At 53.0% G+C, this 18,121-nt stretch overlaps 1 protein-coding gene across 5 annotated transcripts; it reads left to right on the forward strand.

Moving 5' to 3' along the window:
- Window positions 1-17,121, forward strand: PEX6 (peroxisomal biogenesis factor 6). Of its 5 annotated transcripts, none has more exons than XR_012659805.1 (17): window positions 2-943; window positions 1,039-1,199; window positions 1,916-1,999; window positions 3,333-3,435; window positions 3,627-3,763; window positions 3,846-3,957; window positions 8,074-8,282; window positions 8,878-9,070; window positions 9,446-9,522; window positions 9,631-9,763; window positions 12,067-12,272; window positions 12,364-12,493; window positions 12,855-12,963; window positions 14,165-14,281; window positions 14,896-14,973; window positions 16,157-16,296; window positions 16,457-17,121. XR_012659805.1 is itself a non-coding variant. In XM_075088554.1 (17 exons), the coding sequence occupies exons 1-17, from the start codon at window positions 62-64 to the stop codon at window positions 16,591-16,593; spliced, it is 2,940 nt and encodes a 979-aa protein (XP_074944655.1). In that variant the 5' UTR covers window positions 4-61; the 3' UTR covers window positions 16,594-17,121. The 5 variants fall into 5 exon arrangements, 4 of the variants coding, with proteins under 4 accessions (XP_074944657.1, XP_074944658.1, XP_074944656.1 ...); XM_075088554.1 differs by having other exon boundaries at window positions 4-943; window positions 12,364-12,425; XM_075088556.1 differs by lacking the exons at window positions 14,896-14,973; window positions 16,157-16,296; window positions 16,457-17,121 and adding an exon at window positions 14,378-14,543 and having other exon boundaries at window positions 1-943.
- The last annotated feature ends 1,000 nt before the right edge of the window (window positions 17,122-18,121 follow it).

An 18,121-nucleotide genomic window follows, 5' to 3' on the forward strand; every position in this document is an offset into this window, starting at 1 on the left:
TCTCTAGCCGCGCGTCTCGGTGGTGGCGGGGAGGTGCCGGTCCGCTCCGCCCTGCGGCTCTATGGCGGTGGCGGTGCTGCGGCCGCTAGACGCCCCGCCGGCGGAGCTGGCGCCGGTGACCGCGCTGCTGCTGGCGCCGCCGTCGCTGTGCGCAGCGCTGCGCGGTCGGGGCGGCGGGCTGGTGCTGGCGGTGCGGCCGGCGGGGCGCAGCGGGGCGCAGGCCGTGCTGCTGAGCGCCGTGGCGCTTGAGGCGGGCGGGCGGCGGGGCGCGGAGCTGTGGCTGCGGGGGGTCCTGTTGCGGCGGCTGGGGCTGACGGCCGGCCGGCGGGTGGCCGTGTGGCCGGTCCGCTGCCCGCCGGCGCTGGCCTGGGTGCTGCTGGGGGCGGCGGGGCGGGCGGGGCGGCCGGCGGGCGGCGCGGTGTTGGTGCGGCGGGGCGAGGCGCTGCCGGGGCCGGGCCCCGGCCCGGGGCCGATGGTGCTGGAGGCGCGACCGGCGCTACAGGGGTTGCTGGGCAACGGCACGCGCACCGCCCTCGCCCCCCCGCCGCCGCCGCCCCCCCCGCCGCGCGAGCCCCCGCCCGCGGGCGCCCCCTGCCGGCGCCCCGCTGCGCCGCCCCTCGTCTCCCGCTTCGCCGCTACCGGGGAGGGGGGAGCGGCGAGGCTGCGGGCGGCCCCCGGTGGCGGCGGCGGCGGCGGCGGGGCGGAGGTGTGGGTGAGCCGGCGCGGGCTGCTGGCGCTGGGGCTCTTCCAGGGGGAGTGGGTGTGGGTGGGCGCCGAGGGGGCGGCCCGGCAGCACCTGGCGGCGCTGCTGGCCCGGCCGCCCCCGTGGGATTACCCCCGGGCCGCCCGCCGCGGCCCCGCCGACGGCGTCGCACTGCTGGCACCGGCCCTGGCCTTCAATCTGGGCTGCGACCCCGCTGCCGTCGCGCACCTCTGCCTGCGGGTGAGCCAGGGCCGGGCACACACCGGGGGGACGCAGAGGGCAGACCGGGGCAGGCGGCAGCGGGGTCTCACGGTGCCTGCTTTCTCCTTCTGCAGAGGTACGAAAGATCCGGCGCCGCAGACGGGAAAGGCAGCCGGTCCGTGCTCTCTGTGCCCCCCTTTGCCAAGGAGCTGCAGCTAGAGATCGTCTGCTCGCCGGCCTACAGCGCCCGGGGAGGCTATGACCGTGTCCTCTACAAGCACTTCAAAACGCCCCGGTGAGCTGTGTGGGCCGGAGAGGTGTTTATATTCGTGGGGTGTACTCCTGCGACGCCCCCTTGCCCTGCCTTTGTGGCACCCAGCTCTGATACGTGCCCGTGATGTGCATAATTGACACCGTAATGCAGATGCTGAGTAGTTTAAGAATATCCGCTTGTACCGTCTTCTTGTAAGCATGCTTCCCTTGCACGCAACATCTCTTGCGCTGTCCTTTGGAAGTCATCTTCAAGTCTTCTTCCTCGTGTTTCACCATCCGATGCGGAGGGCTCCTGAGAGCTACCCACAAACCTCTATTCTGGGGCATGTTTGCAACCCCAGTTGTCCGCTTTCAATGAAGTTGAGTAATCGGGAAACCAGATGTGTTGCTACCTTCTCTTGTGACACCTGGCCCCAAGCCTCTTCCATTTGACTCTCGAAGCTTTCTGTTGGAATTATACTCAGCTGCTGCAGGAATAAGGAGGCTATTTTGTCTGGAAGAGATGCTCTTTAATGGTGTTTGTCTTCTGTACCATTCCCAGAAGGTTCCCCTTAGTAGCCCCTTTAGCCACTTAAAGTTTTAGCATGCTATTTATAGTTTTATCTATGGGAAAGGAATGAGTTGGTATGAATAGCTACATCCTTTTCTGTAAAAACGCATGCAGTATGGGGCGGGGAGGACACATGACCGGAAGGATTCACTCTGTTTCACTGGGGAAACTGCCTGTTTGTTTTATAGGCTTGTCCAGGAGGGAGACATCCTCTGTGTTCCAACATTTGGGTATGCCGAGTTTTTAGAAGTGAATGCAGACAAATTCCTAAGGTAGGTGGCAACAAACTGTAGCTCTGTTACATGTGTGTGTGACAGAAAAAACTTTTTCTGCTGTTGACTCTCTTGAAACAGAACAGTTGATTCCATTCTGATCTTTTCCTGGAGTTTAGGGTTTATCTACTTCTTATTTTAGGGGGAAGAGGGAAATGTTTTCATGGGATTATGGAGGGCTGCAGCTAAGAGGGAGGCTTCCCTTAATGAGCTCAAATAGTCATGGAGGGAAGAAAGGAAAAAGAGAAACTGATGGGGAAAAAAGAATGAAGAGGAGGAAGAGGTGTCCTGAGGACAGCCAGCGCCACATAAAGAGGGCGAAGTGGAAGTTGGGCTTGTCGATGTGTGACGGTTCATGTTAGAATAACTTTCTGCTTGGCCACCAATTCTGCCTCCCTTGGTTTTGCTCGTATGGCTTTGAAACAGTTCTGTGTTAAATGAGAGGGAGTCACCTTTGTATTGGAGTAGGGGTGCTTGCAGCAGGATTTGGCTGCTGTTAATATAAATGCTTCAGCTGTGTCACTGAGGGGACTGCCACCAGTAAACAAGGCGTGTGATGCGAAGAATTGCCTTGAATCATTCATGCAGGGTGTATCAGTGATGTGTTGTAACACTGCTCAGCTCCGCTATGTATTTTAAAATTTAATAGTTTTATAGCACTACTGTGATAAGTATTTTCTAGGCTGTTTCTCAGAGGGAGGCAGTACTGTAAGAGGCACAAGTCTTCCATTTGTGGGCTTATATATTTGCCCTGTGGCAAGCCAGAGAAGACAGCACAGTTCATGGGATCTAAAGAGCTTGGAACTGTGTTGGTGTGTGTAAGTGGTACAGTTATTCAGAGGGTGGAGAAAATCTTGGAGGAAACCGCTGCAGATCCCTTAACCTGTCTAGTGGGATATCAATGTAGGAAGAAGTGTTTTTCCTATGAGGTGTCTGGGACAGGATGCTCATATGGCTCTCGTGGTATTTGGGTGAGTCCTAGTCTGCAGCCTAGAGGACTCTGCGCTGTAGGGTTTTATACGCTGCAGGTGAATCTCTGCAGACTTGTAGTGATGGAAGTGTTGGCAAAAGAGAAAATTCTTGAGCTCTTAGATGAAAAAAGGTTAGTGCAGCCATGGACTGAAGCCACCGGCAGAAGCTGTAACTGTTGACAGTCCTCTTGTTCTGTCTGGCCAAACAGCACGGTGGGGTCCATATAGGAGACCCTTCCTGGGAGAGGGCAAGAGTATCTCTGCTTACCTGTGCCTTTCAACCAGCTTCTTGTGGACCACTGCTTTGTTTCTGCCTTCAAGATCTTGACTCAACAGTTTAGGCTGCTTGTTTTCATTCTTAGGTGGCCAGAGCTTTACTTCAAAGTGAGGAAGATTTTAGGTATGGTGGAAGGCGAGCAGTCTGAGGGTTACCTGGTGGACACCCAGAACACCTCTCTCTATCTGGTAAGATGTCAGTGGAGAGCAGGGAGGGTATACAGGAGGTCTGAGGCTGAGGCTGCATGGAAGACAAAGGTGCCTGTGGGGGCTTGTGTCTCCTGCCATTGAAAAATGGCATTTCAGGACAGACTTTGTCACTTGGTACCCGTCTTTTCTCAGGCGGTGTTCCACAGGGTGCTATTTTGCCTTCCTCACAGGTTGGTTCAACAAACAGCGCTGTCCCATCTGCCCCAGCCTATAACAGCCATGAGTTCTGGAGCAGTTTGTCTCCTCCTGGACTTTCTGATGTTGTGAAGCAGCTCTGTGGTGCTCTTCAGCCTCACCTGAACAGTCAGTGAGTTAGAAATCTTTCTAGCAAGCCCCAGGAGAGCTGGGACCCTGCTCCACAGTAACTGGGAGAACTGCCTCTGTTACAGGGCAAGTGCACTGAGCAGGGCCGGCAGTGTTCTCCTCTCAGGGCCAAGCGGCAGTGGGAAACTGATGGCTGTCAGAGCTGTCTGTAGCTGCCTCAACCTCCACCTCTTCAAGGTAAGTCCTCCTGCAGTCAGTTGATTCATGGATTTAGAACATACAAAGAATTACAGAAACGTTATTTAAGTTAGCCGTACCAACACCCTTGCTTCACGGGACCATGACAAGGGCCTACCCAGAAGCTGCTCCCATACGCACATGCAGACAAAAGGAGTCTTAGTATGCTGAGCTTAGCAGCGTGCTCTGGCACAGATTATGAATTCTGGTGGGCAGAACCTCAGAGCAACCATTTGGATCAGCCTAAAGGCCTGTCTAGCCCATGTATGAGACTGGCCAGATGCTCAGGAAGAGAACATAAGCATGAAGAGGTATTTCCTCTGGCCTGTACCCTCTAGTACTCTGGAATCAGTAATTTAGTGATCTCTTGGCCCAGGGGGTGCATTTGTACCTTTACTGACTCTTGCTATTATTGCTGTCAGTCTGATGTACTTTACAGATACTGCAATACGCAGTTGTATTTCAGCAGACTGACTTCCTGTCATTTGATAGGGCATCGAGTTGATATTATACCCCAGAGGGTGGCAGTAACTAAAATATACTGAGAGAAATAGGAGGGGTGAATATCCAGGAACTGGAGCAGCATTGGGTGTTTTCAATTGTTCCTGCATAGGTTGGGCAAAAGGCACGTTGGGAAGTGAGGCAGAGATGATGCCGAGATCTTCTCTAGCTAGGTGGGACGCCTAGAAGAGAAAAGCAGCCCTAGGCTTGGTATCACCATATGTGCCAGGTCTGGTTCAAAATCTTGTGGCCTGCTGAAAAGCTGCCCTGTAACTGTGTTCACTTTCACGACCCCCCATCCCAAGAGCAAAAAAGCCCCCAAATCTTCCATAGCAGTGCTTGGCTTCTGAAAGGTCAACAACATTAAAATGAGATTTCTTTAGAAAGAAATAATTGGCCAAGATAAGGAAGTCTTACATCTGCTGTGGAGGTGAATGAGGGACACTGCACCACAACACAAGGCCACTGCATAGGTGGTGTTGGGATGGGCTTGAGAAAAGTAACTGGAAGACAGAAGAGATGAATAGGTGGGAAAGGGCTTTTGATGGAAACGAGGCATCCTTCAAAGGGCACAAACCTGTAGCAGGTTAGAGTGGAGGATAGAGCTAGGACACTCTGGGATGACTTCCCTACTCGTGAAGAGTTCGTGTAGTTTTTGCAACAGGAAGTCCTGTCCTGTAAACCTTCAGAAAGTTACTTGAAGCTGTTACCAAGCATGGGGTGACGGTAACTTGACCAGCACAGTCTACTTGGGTTTCGAAAGGCTCTTTGGGAGATTGAGTAGCAGTGGGATGTGAGTGAAGGTCTTGGCATGGATAAAGCACCGGTTAAACATTGGGAACGGGATGGGAGTCATTGGTGAGTCTTCACAATCAGCAGTGGAGCTCTGCAGGCATCTGCGCTGGGAGCTCAGAAATAACCTGGGAAAGGGGGTGAACTGTGATATGGTGGTTTATTGATAAGTTATTAACAGTAAAAGAAAAGGGAGACAGGCTGTCCTTGGACTAGAGGAGAGCTTTAATGACACCAAGTGGCTGAGCAGTAAAAGGCAGGTAAAATTCACCATAGTTAGTTTTACATGGAAAATGATAGATTTCAAGCTGTCACCAGTCAGTATCAAGAATTTGGTTTTATGCCAATGACTCCATGAAAACTTGTCTCCATTCTCCATATATGTCAAAAATAAGGTTACACTTTAGACAACGAACTTGAGAGTAGGTGCTGCTGCTGTGCAGATTGATGTCTTGCCTCTGTTTGAATATCATGGGCAGTTCTGGTCTCCCCAGCACAAACGTGTAAAGCACAACTGGAAAACACTGGGAAAGGTTGGGGGTATAGACCAGTTTCTGTGTGGTGAACAGCACCTGAACAGGCTCTTCAGCTTGAAAAATAGAGAACTTAGGGAGAGTTTGATAGAGGTTTACAAGATCTTGAGTGGTCAGCAGAGAGTGAAAGGTGTTTGCTTTTCTCTGTGCCAGCACGAGGCCTGGGGCTGTCAGGTGATGTTAGTGGGAAAAGGCAAGCTAAAGGAGATGGTTCTTTATGTAGACAAGAGTATTTGGAGGAGAAATCTACAGTTACGAAATGACATCTGACTGGGAAAATCCCTTTTGGTGGGAATGGTAGGTGCCCGGAGAGTACTGAGGGGAGGAGGTTATATGTGCTTACCCTGATCTTACTTTTTCTTAAGCAGCGACTTGTAGTCATGTTTGGAGACAAAACAGTGGGCTAAATGGCCTCTTGGACTGAACCAGTACAGCCATTCATATGTTCTTACAGCTGTGGCTGTACTGGGTAAGCTTCATGGACAGCATGAGGACTAGTCCATGTCTTCATCCAGCACCAGAGGTTCTGATCACCAAGGCAGTCTTCACTGACTTGATAAAAATACTATTTTCCCTCTGCATGCCCCTTCTGTTCACTCTGACAGTCTGGGTGCATCCCGCTAATCTCCTTGAATCTGTAGAGTTAGGTTTGCAAAAGTGAGGGGATTGGAAGTCACATGGTGATTTTTCTAGGAGAGTTTCTGAAACTCTGAAAGGACTTGGAAGAAGAAGATGGAAAGAAGAGAGCTGTAAGGTCCCTTTTTGTGGAAGGAAAACATAGACTTGCTCCTTTGTTGTGGGTATTTTTAGAGTAAACTCATAGAAACAAGCTAAGTGTTTTGGATATTTAGGTTTTCTTCTTCTGTTTAGAAGTTGGGTCCTGTTAAGCTGACATTGCTGTCTCTAACTTACTTTCTATCTAAGTAAAGCTCTAACAGTGGGTCAGTGGGGGAGCTGGATACAGCCTTGGCCAGCTGCTTGGAAGCTCATCTTCTGGACATGATCCTCAGTGGTGCTGAGCTCTTACTCTTCTGCAGGTGTGTCATAGCTCTTGGGATCCAGTACAAGATTGCAGAGACTTCTTGGTACCTTTGGATCTATGTACAGGATGTGTTTGGGAGCACTGTGGCACTGCCATATCCTGGCAGGTGGCTTCAGGTTCTAGTGTGATGTGCAAGGCTATAGCTCTGGTTTTGGCTTTGTGTGCTGCTTTTGAAGACTAATGCTCTTACTACTGAAGCCAGAGGTATTTTCTATCCATCTTATTTTCCTACCCCAGCTTTTACACTTTCCCTTCCTTTTCTGACTTACTGCAATGCTTACATTACCATTCCACCTTCTCTTCCCTTCCTCTGACTGTTCTGCCTGCTCTCCTACGAGGACACAGTAATTCCTCCACACTGTAATCTCCAGCACTTGATGATCAGCATTTTTTTGTCCTTTCTCTCTGCCCTTCTGTACTTGCATACAGATACTGCTGCCATTTGGCTATGCCAGCCACAGCCCTAACTCCTGGGGTTTTTTTCCATAGTACACAAGCACAGGAGTTTCTCTGTTCTGTGTCCCCATCCTTACCCTTTATGTCAGACCTTGAGGCTGTGGCGTTCTCCCTGCTCCAAGCTACCCTTTCCGAGGATGAGGCCCAGGGAATCCCAGAGATGGTTTGGCTCTCCCTGAGCAACCTTGCAGCACCAGGAGGCAGCACTGCCTGTTTCCAGCTGCATTCAAGCTGCTGTTCAAGGCTCACCAGTCACCTCTCCCTTTTGGATGATTTCGTCAAGTGTTTGCTTTGTAAACAGTGTCTGGGCCTCTAGCCACCTCTAACTTCCACCACCACCACCACCTTTGACCTTCCTCTTGCACTTTGAGCCTATGTGGCACTGGGTTGAACAGTTTCCTGAGCTTCCCCCTCCGTTCTTTGCAGTGTTCCCCCAGGCACCTTGTTCTCCCTCTCTTGGCCTCTTCCACAGCTTTCCCATCTCTTCCAGCTTAGATTGCTGAGCCGTGACATCCACTGTATTGACTTCTTCAGACCCTTGGCCTCGCATCTTTTAGACAAGACCCTCCTGCCCCAGTCACCTCATGCAGAAAAGGAAGAAATGGCCATTTTTTCCATGCCAGAAAGTCCTGAATGTGTCTATTTTATGTCTCTGGGAAACATCCACTTAGATCTCCTTTCAGCTGTGAATTGCCTTTGGAAAGCTTTGTGGAAGTGAATGTTGTCCTGGGTCCCCCAGCTGTCCATGTTGCTGCAGTCGCTGCAGACTGTGTTGTGTGATCTTTCTCATAGGTTGATTGCGTTAGTTTGTGCAGTGACACCAGTGGAGCAACAGAGGAGAAAGTACAGATGGCCTTTGCCCAGGCCCAGCAGTATCATCCATGTGTGCTCCTGCTGAAGGACATTGAGGTGCTTGGCAGAGACCGGGACAGGCTAGGAGAGGACGCCAGGGTCATCGCTACTCTGAGACAGCTTCTCCTGGACAGAGACCCAGCACTGAGGTATGGACAGTGCACGTTTTCTGTGGACATCCGAGGTGTTTGTTTGCTTCTGCCATTCATTGGGCAGCAGTCACCATTACATCAAGGTGACTGATTGCTAACGTGCCCTGTTTTATTTTTAATCTGGTGGACTCTCTCCCAGACTTGCTTTGTTTATTTCAGATGGCCCTTGTTTTTCCACCTTAGTGGCAGAGGGAATCGGGAAGCTTTGTTGTCTGAAGCTGTTTTCTGAGTTGTTCAGATGAGCAAACCTGGCATGTTTGCTGTGAGGCATGCTAAGGGTTACAGGGACCCCTGGAAGGGAGCTGGACCCCAGGAGAATCTTGAGGCTGATGACGGGCACCAGGGCTCAGGGAGGGAGATGTCAAGTGAAGAAATAAGATGTCACTTGAAGGGCCTTGACTTGGAGTCAGAGTTCACAAAGCAGTTCAAAGGCAAGCTGGAGGAGAGTGGCTGCAAGACATCTTGGCTAGTATGTGCACATTTCTTGGAGGAAAGGCTAGCCATTGGAGAGACACTTGGCATGGGTGATGGCAGTGTAAGAGGGAAGCTTTCACAGAGCTGAGACTGTGCACTGTCCCCCTTTTCTCAACAGCCACCCTCTCCTGGTGGTCGGCACAACCTGCAAGCTCCAGGATGTTCCTACAGATGTGCAGACTGCTTTCCTTCACGAGGTGAAAATCAAAGCCCCTTCAGAAGAGCAGAGGAGGTCAATGCTGAGCATGCTGACTGCCAGTCTGCCTCTGGGCAAAGAAGTGAGCCTATCCAAGCTGGCCTCCAGGACAGCAGTGAGTGAATCCACAACAGCACGTGGAGATGGGCAAGCCAGGAGTGCTGGGGCAACCTTCCCTACGTGGTCATGGAATAAAGGCCCCAGTCCACTTCTTCAGTGGTTAATCCTGGTCCTCAGATATTAGTTTTAACTGCAGATTTCTAATGCCTAAGGACTGCATGCTTTTTGCAGAGGTGTTGGCTGATGCTCAGCTCTGCTAGAAGAGAGCCACTAGAGAGAGAACAAAATAAAAAAGAAGCTAGAGCCTTTAACCAGGGCACAGAAGCTCAAAGAACAGCTCTGCAAGGAATTTTTCCCCATACACCTTTTATGGCCTAGCTGGAGCTGTGGTCAGGGACTGAACTGATGCTGTTTGTTTCCACTTTCACAGGGTTTTGTGCTGGGAGATTTCTGTGCCTTGTTGTCCCACAGCAGCCGGGCTGCTTGTACCCGCATTCAGGCCTTGAGGTAGCACAGGCAACAGGGCAGGAGGCGAGGGAGGGCAGGGGATGCAGCCAGCCTGATAATGCCAGGAGTGGGGCAGAGCCTGATCCTTCCTTTCTCTTTCCTCACCAGTTTTCCAGGCGGCCTGAGTGAGGAAGTGGAGAGAGATTTTTGCACTGCTGGGTTCCCAGTGCTTGAGGATGATTTTAATGTTGCACTGGACCAGCTGCATGACGCCCATTCGCAGGCAGTGGGAGCCCCAAAGGTAGGATGCTGGGGCAGAGGGAGCGGGGGTCGGTTTTCTAGAGCTGTAGGGCTCAAGATACTTCTTGCAGACCTTGCCAGGTGGGGCTGTGCTCTAGCACGTCATTTCATGCTGTGTTCTTCCACTTATTCCCCCAGCCTTGGGTGGGAAACAGTCTCACTGTAGGCTTTCTCCCACCAGTGCTTTTCACCCTCTTAGCTTTGAATTTGGTCAGGAAAGCCCTTGCTGCTCTAACTGGAAACAGCTCAGTTGGGGTGCCAGCTGTGTAGCTCAGCCTTTCAAGAGGCAAAGACAGCTGCAGGCTGGCTCTCCAGCCCCCTGGCATATAGGAACAGAGAGGCTGGAGCACAAGCTGGTGAGGCAGTTTCCTCACGTGTGTGAGAAGCCTTATACTTGATCCCTGGCCTTGGACAGTGCTTGAGCTGGCACGGACTTTTCTGGCAGCCAGGTAGTTTGAAGAGCATGAGGGTTCTTCAGGGACAGGGACCTGGAGTGTCAGAGAAAACTGGCAGAGTCAGCTTCTCGGGTGGCACGTGATCTGCCTCTGCAGCTTGAGACCCAGGGAAAAAGCATTTGGGGTGACTGTTTTTACTGGGTAATATGGCGTTAGGACCAAGCGAAGTGATCAGAGCCTCTTCTCTATGCGCTTGACTGTGAATGACTGAGCTCAGCACAGGACAGGAAACGCTGGCCTTGGAGCAGTTATCCTGGCACCTTCCCCAGCTGCCCACTTGCAGTCCTGTCCTAGCAGGATGACACCTTGCTGGTGTCATCCAGGAGCTACTCTGGGACCTAATTCATTCATAAACTTACTAGAGACTGAAATGAGCTCTGCTTTGAGGTGTGTTTGCCAAGTTCGCTATAAAACAAATAATTACCACAGAGCATGCTCTGCAGGGAGCTCTACGAATGGGAGCTAATTTTGTTTGTATTTTACAATTCTTTATCAATTTCTTAGTAATTGGCTGCGGATCAGGAAGCCCATTAGCAGACCTGGATACTCTCAATGTACATAACTTACAATTCCCTGCTTTCATTTTCTGGTTTGTTACACATTTGTTTGCAGTTACAGCTTGAGCCTCATAGAGAGAACTCATTTCAAACCTCCAGTTGCTAACAGTGTCTGAAACATGTTCTGGACTTACACTGTTCTCCCCTGAAAACAACCTTGCTGCAGTTTTCCAGCTCCCTTGCTGATGTCTCTAGAGCTTTTTCTACCAAGGCAGTATAAGCAAGAGTGTAGGGGAGAGGGCAACACTTCCATTCATCAGAACTGAAGGAGGAGGACTTTTTGCTTTAAAAGATTTTCTTTTTTTTCCTGGAAATCCTTATCTTGTCTGACCTGATTTTCCTGGTGGACTTGCTGGACAGCTGGAGAAATAGCATGAGATAACATTATCTCAAGTAGCAAAGGAAGGAGAGCCAAACTGTCTGAGGGGAAAAGAATTTTGCCCTAGCCTATATTTAAACTCCTCGTTTGTGCTGGCACCTGTTCCCGACCCAGCCAGCAGCTGGGGGGAAGTGTTTTGGGGCTTTGCTTTCTCTGTGTTTCCAGGAGAGATGCTCTGACTCTCATGAGGCTCTGTCATGCAAACTGTGGCATTCCTGCTATTTCTGAACTGAGCAGAGCATCATCATCCTCCGAGGTTGTTCTGCTTGGCATAAAATAACGAAAGTGGCATGGCTCACCCCTCTCAAGTCTGCTGTCTCTCCTCTCCACAATGATCCCTTGAGTGTTTGCGGTTGACCCCATCCCTATCTATTTCTTGTAAGCATCCATGGACTTTGTTCTTGCATCCCTCCTTTCAAAAGCAGCCACCTTTCTGTACACTGTTCTGCAGGATGTCTGTCTCTCACATCCTCCTTCACATGACAGTTCCTAGTAGCTCAGGTTTTGTCACTCTGGTGCGAAGCCCTTGCATGGTCTCGCCACCCTGGGGGACAAGGTGCCCTGAACACAAGTAGCTCATAATTGCTAGGTCTGGTTTCCTTTTTTTCTTTTTCCTCCCCTCTTATTTTTACCTTCCCTTACCTGTCCCAAGGGCTGCCTGCAGCAGGGCTCCCTCCCCTCAAAGCTGCAGACAAGGCTGGCAAATATTTTCCCCGGGATATTTTTGCTGACAGGTGATATGAGGTGCAGTGGAGGATTGGAGACAAGGCATCATGCTGCAAGCACAGCTTGCCTGGGGACACAGCTGACAGCGCAAGGGGCCGCTGACTAGTACCCCACTGGAGCAAGAGCTGCCCAGGTCTGCTTGGGGCTCAGGAATAAGTGCTGACAGGGACTCTCCCTCTCTTGGCAGATCCCCTCTGTGTCCTGGCAGGATGTTGGTGGGCTCCAGGAGGTGAAGAAGGAGATCCTGGACACTATCCAGCTGCCCCTGGAGCACCCAGAGCTGCTGTCACTGGGTCTGTGCCGCACTGGTCTGCTGCTGTACGGGCCTCCAGGGACAGGGAAGACCTTGCTGGCAAAAGCCGTGGCAACCACGTGCGCCATGACGTTCCTTAGGTGAAGAATGGGAGGTCACGCCATGGGGCCGGCTTTTTCCTGGCAGTGGATGGGCATGCTCTAACTGGCTCCCTCTTCTCCTGCCCCACAGTGTGAAAGGACCAGAGCTCATCAACATGTATGTTGGGCAAAGCGAGGAGAATGTGCGTAATGGTGAGCCGATGCATCCTGCTCCTGCTTGTGGGAAGATGGGGCTTTTCTGTGGTGCTGGAGGCAAGGAGGTAGTGCCTAAACCCCTCTTCCCAACTGCCACCCACAGCTGCCAGCAAAGGCACGGACCCAACTGTCTTCTACACCCAGTCTGTTCCCTGCCTCGCCGCAGCTTCCCCTCCTGCTCTCTCTGCTCCTGTCACTCTTGTCCCTGGTATTCCTGATGGGACAGCAGCCCCTCAGAGACACAGCTGAGCCTTGAGGCCCATCACGCTGGGTGCTGCCTGTCCCCCCTCCCACTGAGCCCCTCAGGCAGGTGGTGGTGAGGCAGTGGGCAGCTGGTTTCCATCCACAGCTCTTCCCTGCTGGAGGTCCTGTTGCTGTTGCCTGCTCCTCCAGGTCTTTCTCACCTTTTCTGCTGTCTCCTCCCAGTGTTTGCCAGAGCCAGGGCAGCTGCTCCCTGCATTATCTTCTTTGATGAACTGGATTCCCTGGCCCCCAGTCGTGGGAGGAGTGGAGATTCAGGAGGTGTCATGGACAGGTCAGTGAGTAGCATACCTGCCTCAGCTGGGGGGATGCACGGGATTGCCCTGCCAGGCAGAGTCCACCCCAACCCTCTTTCTCTACGTTTTCCCTCCCTGTTGCCTTGAGCTCCTCTGCATTGACTGTCTCGTCTCTCTGGACATTCATACTGCTGTTCGCGTTGCCACAGATTCCCGATTGCCCAAGCTTGTTGTGCAAACATTTGGTTAAGAGTCTCCTCCAGCTGCTTCTGTGGCTGCCAACTGCTCCCTTTGGCCTCTCCAAGGTCATCCTTCACACCCCTGCCGTGCTCTCCTCCTATCAGCTGCTGTTTCCCTGTGGTGGGAAACCTTTCAGCTGCCTCTGGTAGAAGCAAAATATGTACAGCTTTGAGATACCCAGAAACAGGGTTATTTGCCCCAGGCCTCTTCTGCTGAGCTGATAGTCTCCATCCAGTTTTTCTCTCCATCCACGAGGTGTTCTGCAGAGTTTTTTAGTGACACCATGTGCCCCCAGCATCCATCTTCACATATGCAAACCAGCAGCTCTGGAAGAGGCTGGGTATGGTGTCTGTTGGTTGCCTAAGGGGATCCCAGAACCCAGTGGAGATATCCCTGTTCCAGGAGGTCTGTGCAGTGCTGAAGTGCAGTGCTGCCAGACCAGCTTAAGCCCCATGGCCACAGAACTAGATATGCAGTGTTAACTGTTCACCACCCTGAGGACTGGTTGGCAGCATCACTGGCCTGCTGGGGTGCCCCTGTTCCTGCATGGACTGACAGGGCAGTCTTGCAGCTGAACTTGCTGAGCAGTACCACATAGCAGGGGGAGTTAGGATCAGCCAGCACATCTGAGTGGGGAGCCTGAGCCAAAGCGATGCGTGTCTGCCTATGTTTGGTCTGTGTTGCCAGCCTCTGATAACAAACACAAGCATGTGTGGCCATCCTGGAAGGGTATGGAGCAAAGCACAGGCCTGAAGGACGGTCTTGGTACCAGGGGTTTGGACTCACTTTGCAATAAGCCCACACACTCGCTGGCTGCACTCAAACAGAGAAGTCTGCATGGCTGTGTCAGGGGTTTTCAGAGAAGAGGAACATGAGCTGAAGTCCAAGACATAGACCTGCCAGTGGCCTTGCTTATTCCTCTTCTCATTTGGTGGCTGAGGGTGACAGTGGGTGTCTTGCCAAGGCCTAGTTGTGAGCATCCTGTCTTGTTCCCTGCAGAGTTGTCTCCCAGCTCCTGGCTGAGCTTGATGGCCTTCATTCCACTGGAGAGGTATTTGTCATTGGAGCTACGAACAGGCCTGACCTCCTGGACCCAGCTCTGCTCCGGCCAGGCAGGTATGTCACATCACACCCCGCCTTGCTCCAGTAGTTCCCTGGAGCTTGTCAGGTAGTAATGAGCTGGACTGTGTCCCTACCACATTTCCTCCACAGAGGCTGTTCCTAAAGCCCCCCAGCCCTGGCCTGTGGGGGAGATATGAAGCCAAGAGGAGGCCAGCACCTGTGGCTGTAGCAGCAGCACAAGATATCACTGCTTCTTATCCCTCACCAGTCTGGTTGTTGTCCCAGCAGCAGAGCAGGGCAATAAGGGTCATGCTGTGGCACCAAACTGGTGGGAGAAATTGGTCCCCCAGGACCTGGTCTGCAAAGCTGCCCCTCAGCCTGTCCTCTTGCCTGTGGCTTGCCTGTCCTGGGGCAGGACTATGTATCTGCTGTCATTGGGCCTCACGTGGCTCCTGTTAGCCTGTTTCTCCAGCCTGCCCTGGTGCCTCTGAAGAGCAGCCCTGCCCTCTAGCACATTGACTGCTTCCCCCTCAAGCTTTGTATCCTTCCTGAACTTGGCAGCAAAAAGACCTGCCCCAGGGCCACCCTTCAGTTTCCAGTGCACATGGCTGAGCACCAGCGGCAGGTTTGACTTGGCCTGTTCTTGACTGTCTCCTCTCTGCTGACAGGTTTGACAAGCTGGTCTATGTGGGCATAAACGAAGACCGGGAGTCACAGCTGCAGGTGCTGAGCGCCGTCACCAGGAAGTGAGTGACCCTGTGTTCTTGCAGCAGCCTTCCATCACCCTCCAACGGGTTGCAGCCTTCCTGGGGTTTATGCGTAGTGTGCTCTGGCTTGGCTTCATGTCTGAGCCCTGGAGAGCACCTGAGTCACTGACTCACAGCCAGCATGTAGGGGAAGAGGATGAGGCAACTTCCAGAAGCAGAACTGGGGCTGGTTTTCCTGCGAGATGGGAGCAGCTCAGCTGGCTGTCCAAGTGGAGGGATTGGTAGAGTTTCTCAGTCATTGTGCCCACATGCTCTGAGGAGCTCAGCCAGATCCTAACAGTGTGACGGGACTGCAGTGCACCAACATGGCAGGAAGCTCCCATTTGCTTCCTGCAGGATCTCCCCTAGCACATGTCCTGCTGTTTCCAGGCCAAGGGAGCGGGCAGCTCCCTTTGTCTTGCTGCCTTTCCTCCTGCGACACTGGGGTCAGGGTTCAGCCTGTGCTCTGTGTGTCTTTCTGAACACTGTCTGGGTGGGATCACCAAGCAGTGGGGCTTGGCTGCTTCCCCAGCTTCTCTGAGCTCCTGAGAGCATCTCTGGAGGGAGAAAAGGAAGCCCTGCAATTCAGATGCAGAGATACCACCCACCAAAGCTGGGTGAGCAGCTGTGAATCTGCCTCTGCAGGGACTTTGTCATGGATAGCTGTGATTGCTGCTGCCTTTGAGGATAAGCTAGCAGGAGAGGTGAGAGCGTGGGCTGGCTGTGAGCATCTTTTCACACCATGTGGCTTGGCAGTCATGCCCTCCAGCACTGTGCCACCGTTGGTGCTGAAGGAGGCTCACTGTCTGCAGTGCGGCTCCAATGGGATGGTTTGGTGTTACAGTGGTTTGTACATGTAATTAAACATGTTTTTATCCGGCCCTGGCTGTAGGCTGTTCCCAGGAATGTGGAGCACTTAGTTTCTCTGAGTGAGAATTCAAAGTTGCCTTTGATCCTACTTAGCAGGAGAGAGGACCTTGCTGTGGGGATGTTTCAGAGAATTGACTGCATTGAAAAAACAAACAAACCAACCCCTTTGATTTTTTTGGAGCATGCAGAGCACGGTCCAGAAGTGGCTAAACATGGGGCCTCAGATTCCTCCTGCCCAGTCATGCTGGCTGCTGCGTCTCTCCTGGTCTGTTTTTTCTGTGGCTTTTACACCTGCCATTTTCTGACTTGGCAGGTTTAAACTGGATCCTTCTGTGAATCTCACCGCCATCCTAGAAAAGTGCCCGGCTCAGCTCACAGGGGCAGACATCTACGCTCTATGCTCAGACGCCATGATGTGTGCTCTCAAACGCAAGGTGGAATGGATTGAGGAAGGTAGGGTCATCTTCATCTCCAATGCTTGGCCTCTCTCCTTGGGGAAAGAGAGAGAGACAGGTTTTCCTTCCATTCTCCAGTGGCTGGTTGGGGAGGCTGTTGGATCTTGCTGGCTGCCCCTGTGCTTGGCTTTTACCCTTTCCTGTTCTCTCTCATGCAGGGCTGGATACAGAGAGTTCCGCTCTGATCCTCACTATGGAAGACTTCCTGCAGGCTGCTGCGAGGTTGCAGCCATCAGTCTCTGAGCAGGAGCTGCTCAGGTACAGGCTCATCCAGCAGAAGTTTGCTGCCTGCTAATGGTCAGCAGAGCTGGGACTGGAGGAGTGATGGGGATGGTGTGTTAGGGGGTGTGAGAGAACAGACACAAAGAGGCACCCATCTGCTGTTCTCTGATGTCTCCAGGGCCCCCCCTCTCTTGAGCTTGGGTGAAAAAGCAGCTGTGCATTTTCTTGAGCCAAAGCCTGGTGGAAGTGCTGCTCTGCTTAGCCAAGTAGGCGGTGGGTTCTGTAACAGGCCCTCACATTGGAGGGGGCACTTTGTGGCTGTCAGGAGCATACCAGGGTGGCTTCCCCACAGGGAAGAAGCCAAGTCTCATGGTTGTGGGCAGTGTAGGAGTGTCTCCATGGGTGACAGCATCGGTGGGGGAATGAGGCCCAAACTGCACCCGGTTTGGCAGCAAGAGCAGGGCTGGAGGCAGTTGCTTGTTGGGGTGTCAGCCCCTGGTGAGGGCTGACCAGAGGGCAGCAGGACCTGGGGCACTGCTGCTGCAGCTGACCTGGGCTCGACATGGTCTCACTGAATAAATACAGGTTTCTGGCACTATGTGTTCATTGCCTGGCCTCAGGTTGTTGCTTGTTGATGGCATCTGTGGGCTCTGGAAGGTCCCTGCAAGCCCTGGGTGGGCTGGCTGTTGCAGAGAAACCGGTGTCCCGCAGGTAGAGCGGGGAGCGCACTTGCAAACAGGGCTGGGGTCACCCTTGTCCGGCAAAGTTTGCCAGAGTGGCTGGAGCCCATGGCTGATGAGGAAAGGCTAAGGGAGTGGGGTTTGCTCACATGGGAGCTGAGTTCCCTCTGCACAGGGAGCCCAGTTCTTCCTGGTGGTGCTGGCTGACAGGACAAGAGGCAATGCGGGCAAGTGGCACAATGGGAAATCCACCCTGGATACTAGGAAAAACTTGTCACAGGGAGAGGGAGGGCACCAGCCTTGGAAATGCTCGACCCTTGGCTGGAGCAGCCCAGCGCTGCTCTTTTTGGTGTAACCTGGGCTGAGCATGAGTTGGCCCAGACCCCCCACTGAAGTCCTGTCTCACCTCCTGCCACAGCCTCACAGCAGCTACCAAGTGATTGTGTATGCTTTGCTTCCCAGCCCTTGTCAAGGATGCCAGTTAAATCCCCACTTGAGCCCGGTGTGGGGGTCAGCTGGCCAGCAGCTGCCTCTGCCAGCTCCCTGCAGCTGCTCGTGCGGGCTCACAGGCATCCCCATATTAAGCCAGGGGTCTGTGTGCACCCCAGCCCAAGGTTTCATTGCTGCTGCTTTGCCCTGCTGCTGCCTGCACCGAGACTGCGGGCAAGTGTGGCTGTTGAGGACCAGCTCCCCACCGAGCTCCTCCTCGAAGGGCTGGTTCACTAGCAGCTGCAGGCATTTTGTGCATGAAGACCCAGCTGATGTGCGCGTCAAGCCCTGTTGCTCTTGCTCTGGCACCTGAGCGTGTTCAGGCAGCGCTGTCCCTGACCACAATGTGCTGCTGGTATCTGGCTACCACCTCTTCCCCAGGGTGGGCGAGGAGGGAGCTGCAGCCACAGCAAAAGCGCTAGTGGGGTGTGC

Source organism: Phalacrocorax aristotelis, chromosome 3 (assembly GCF_949628215.1).
Source record: "Phalacrocorax aristotelis chromosome 3, bGulAri2.1, whole genome shotgun sequence".
NCBI classification, from domain to species: domain Eukaryota; kingdom Metazoa; phylum Chordata; class Aves; order Suliformes; family Phalacrocoracidae; genus Phalacrocorax; species Phalacrocorax aristotelis.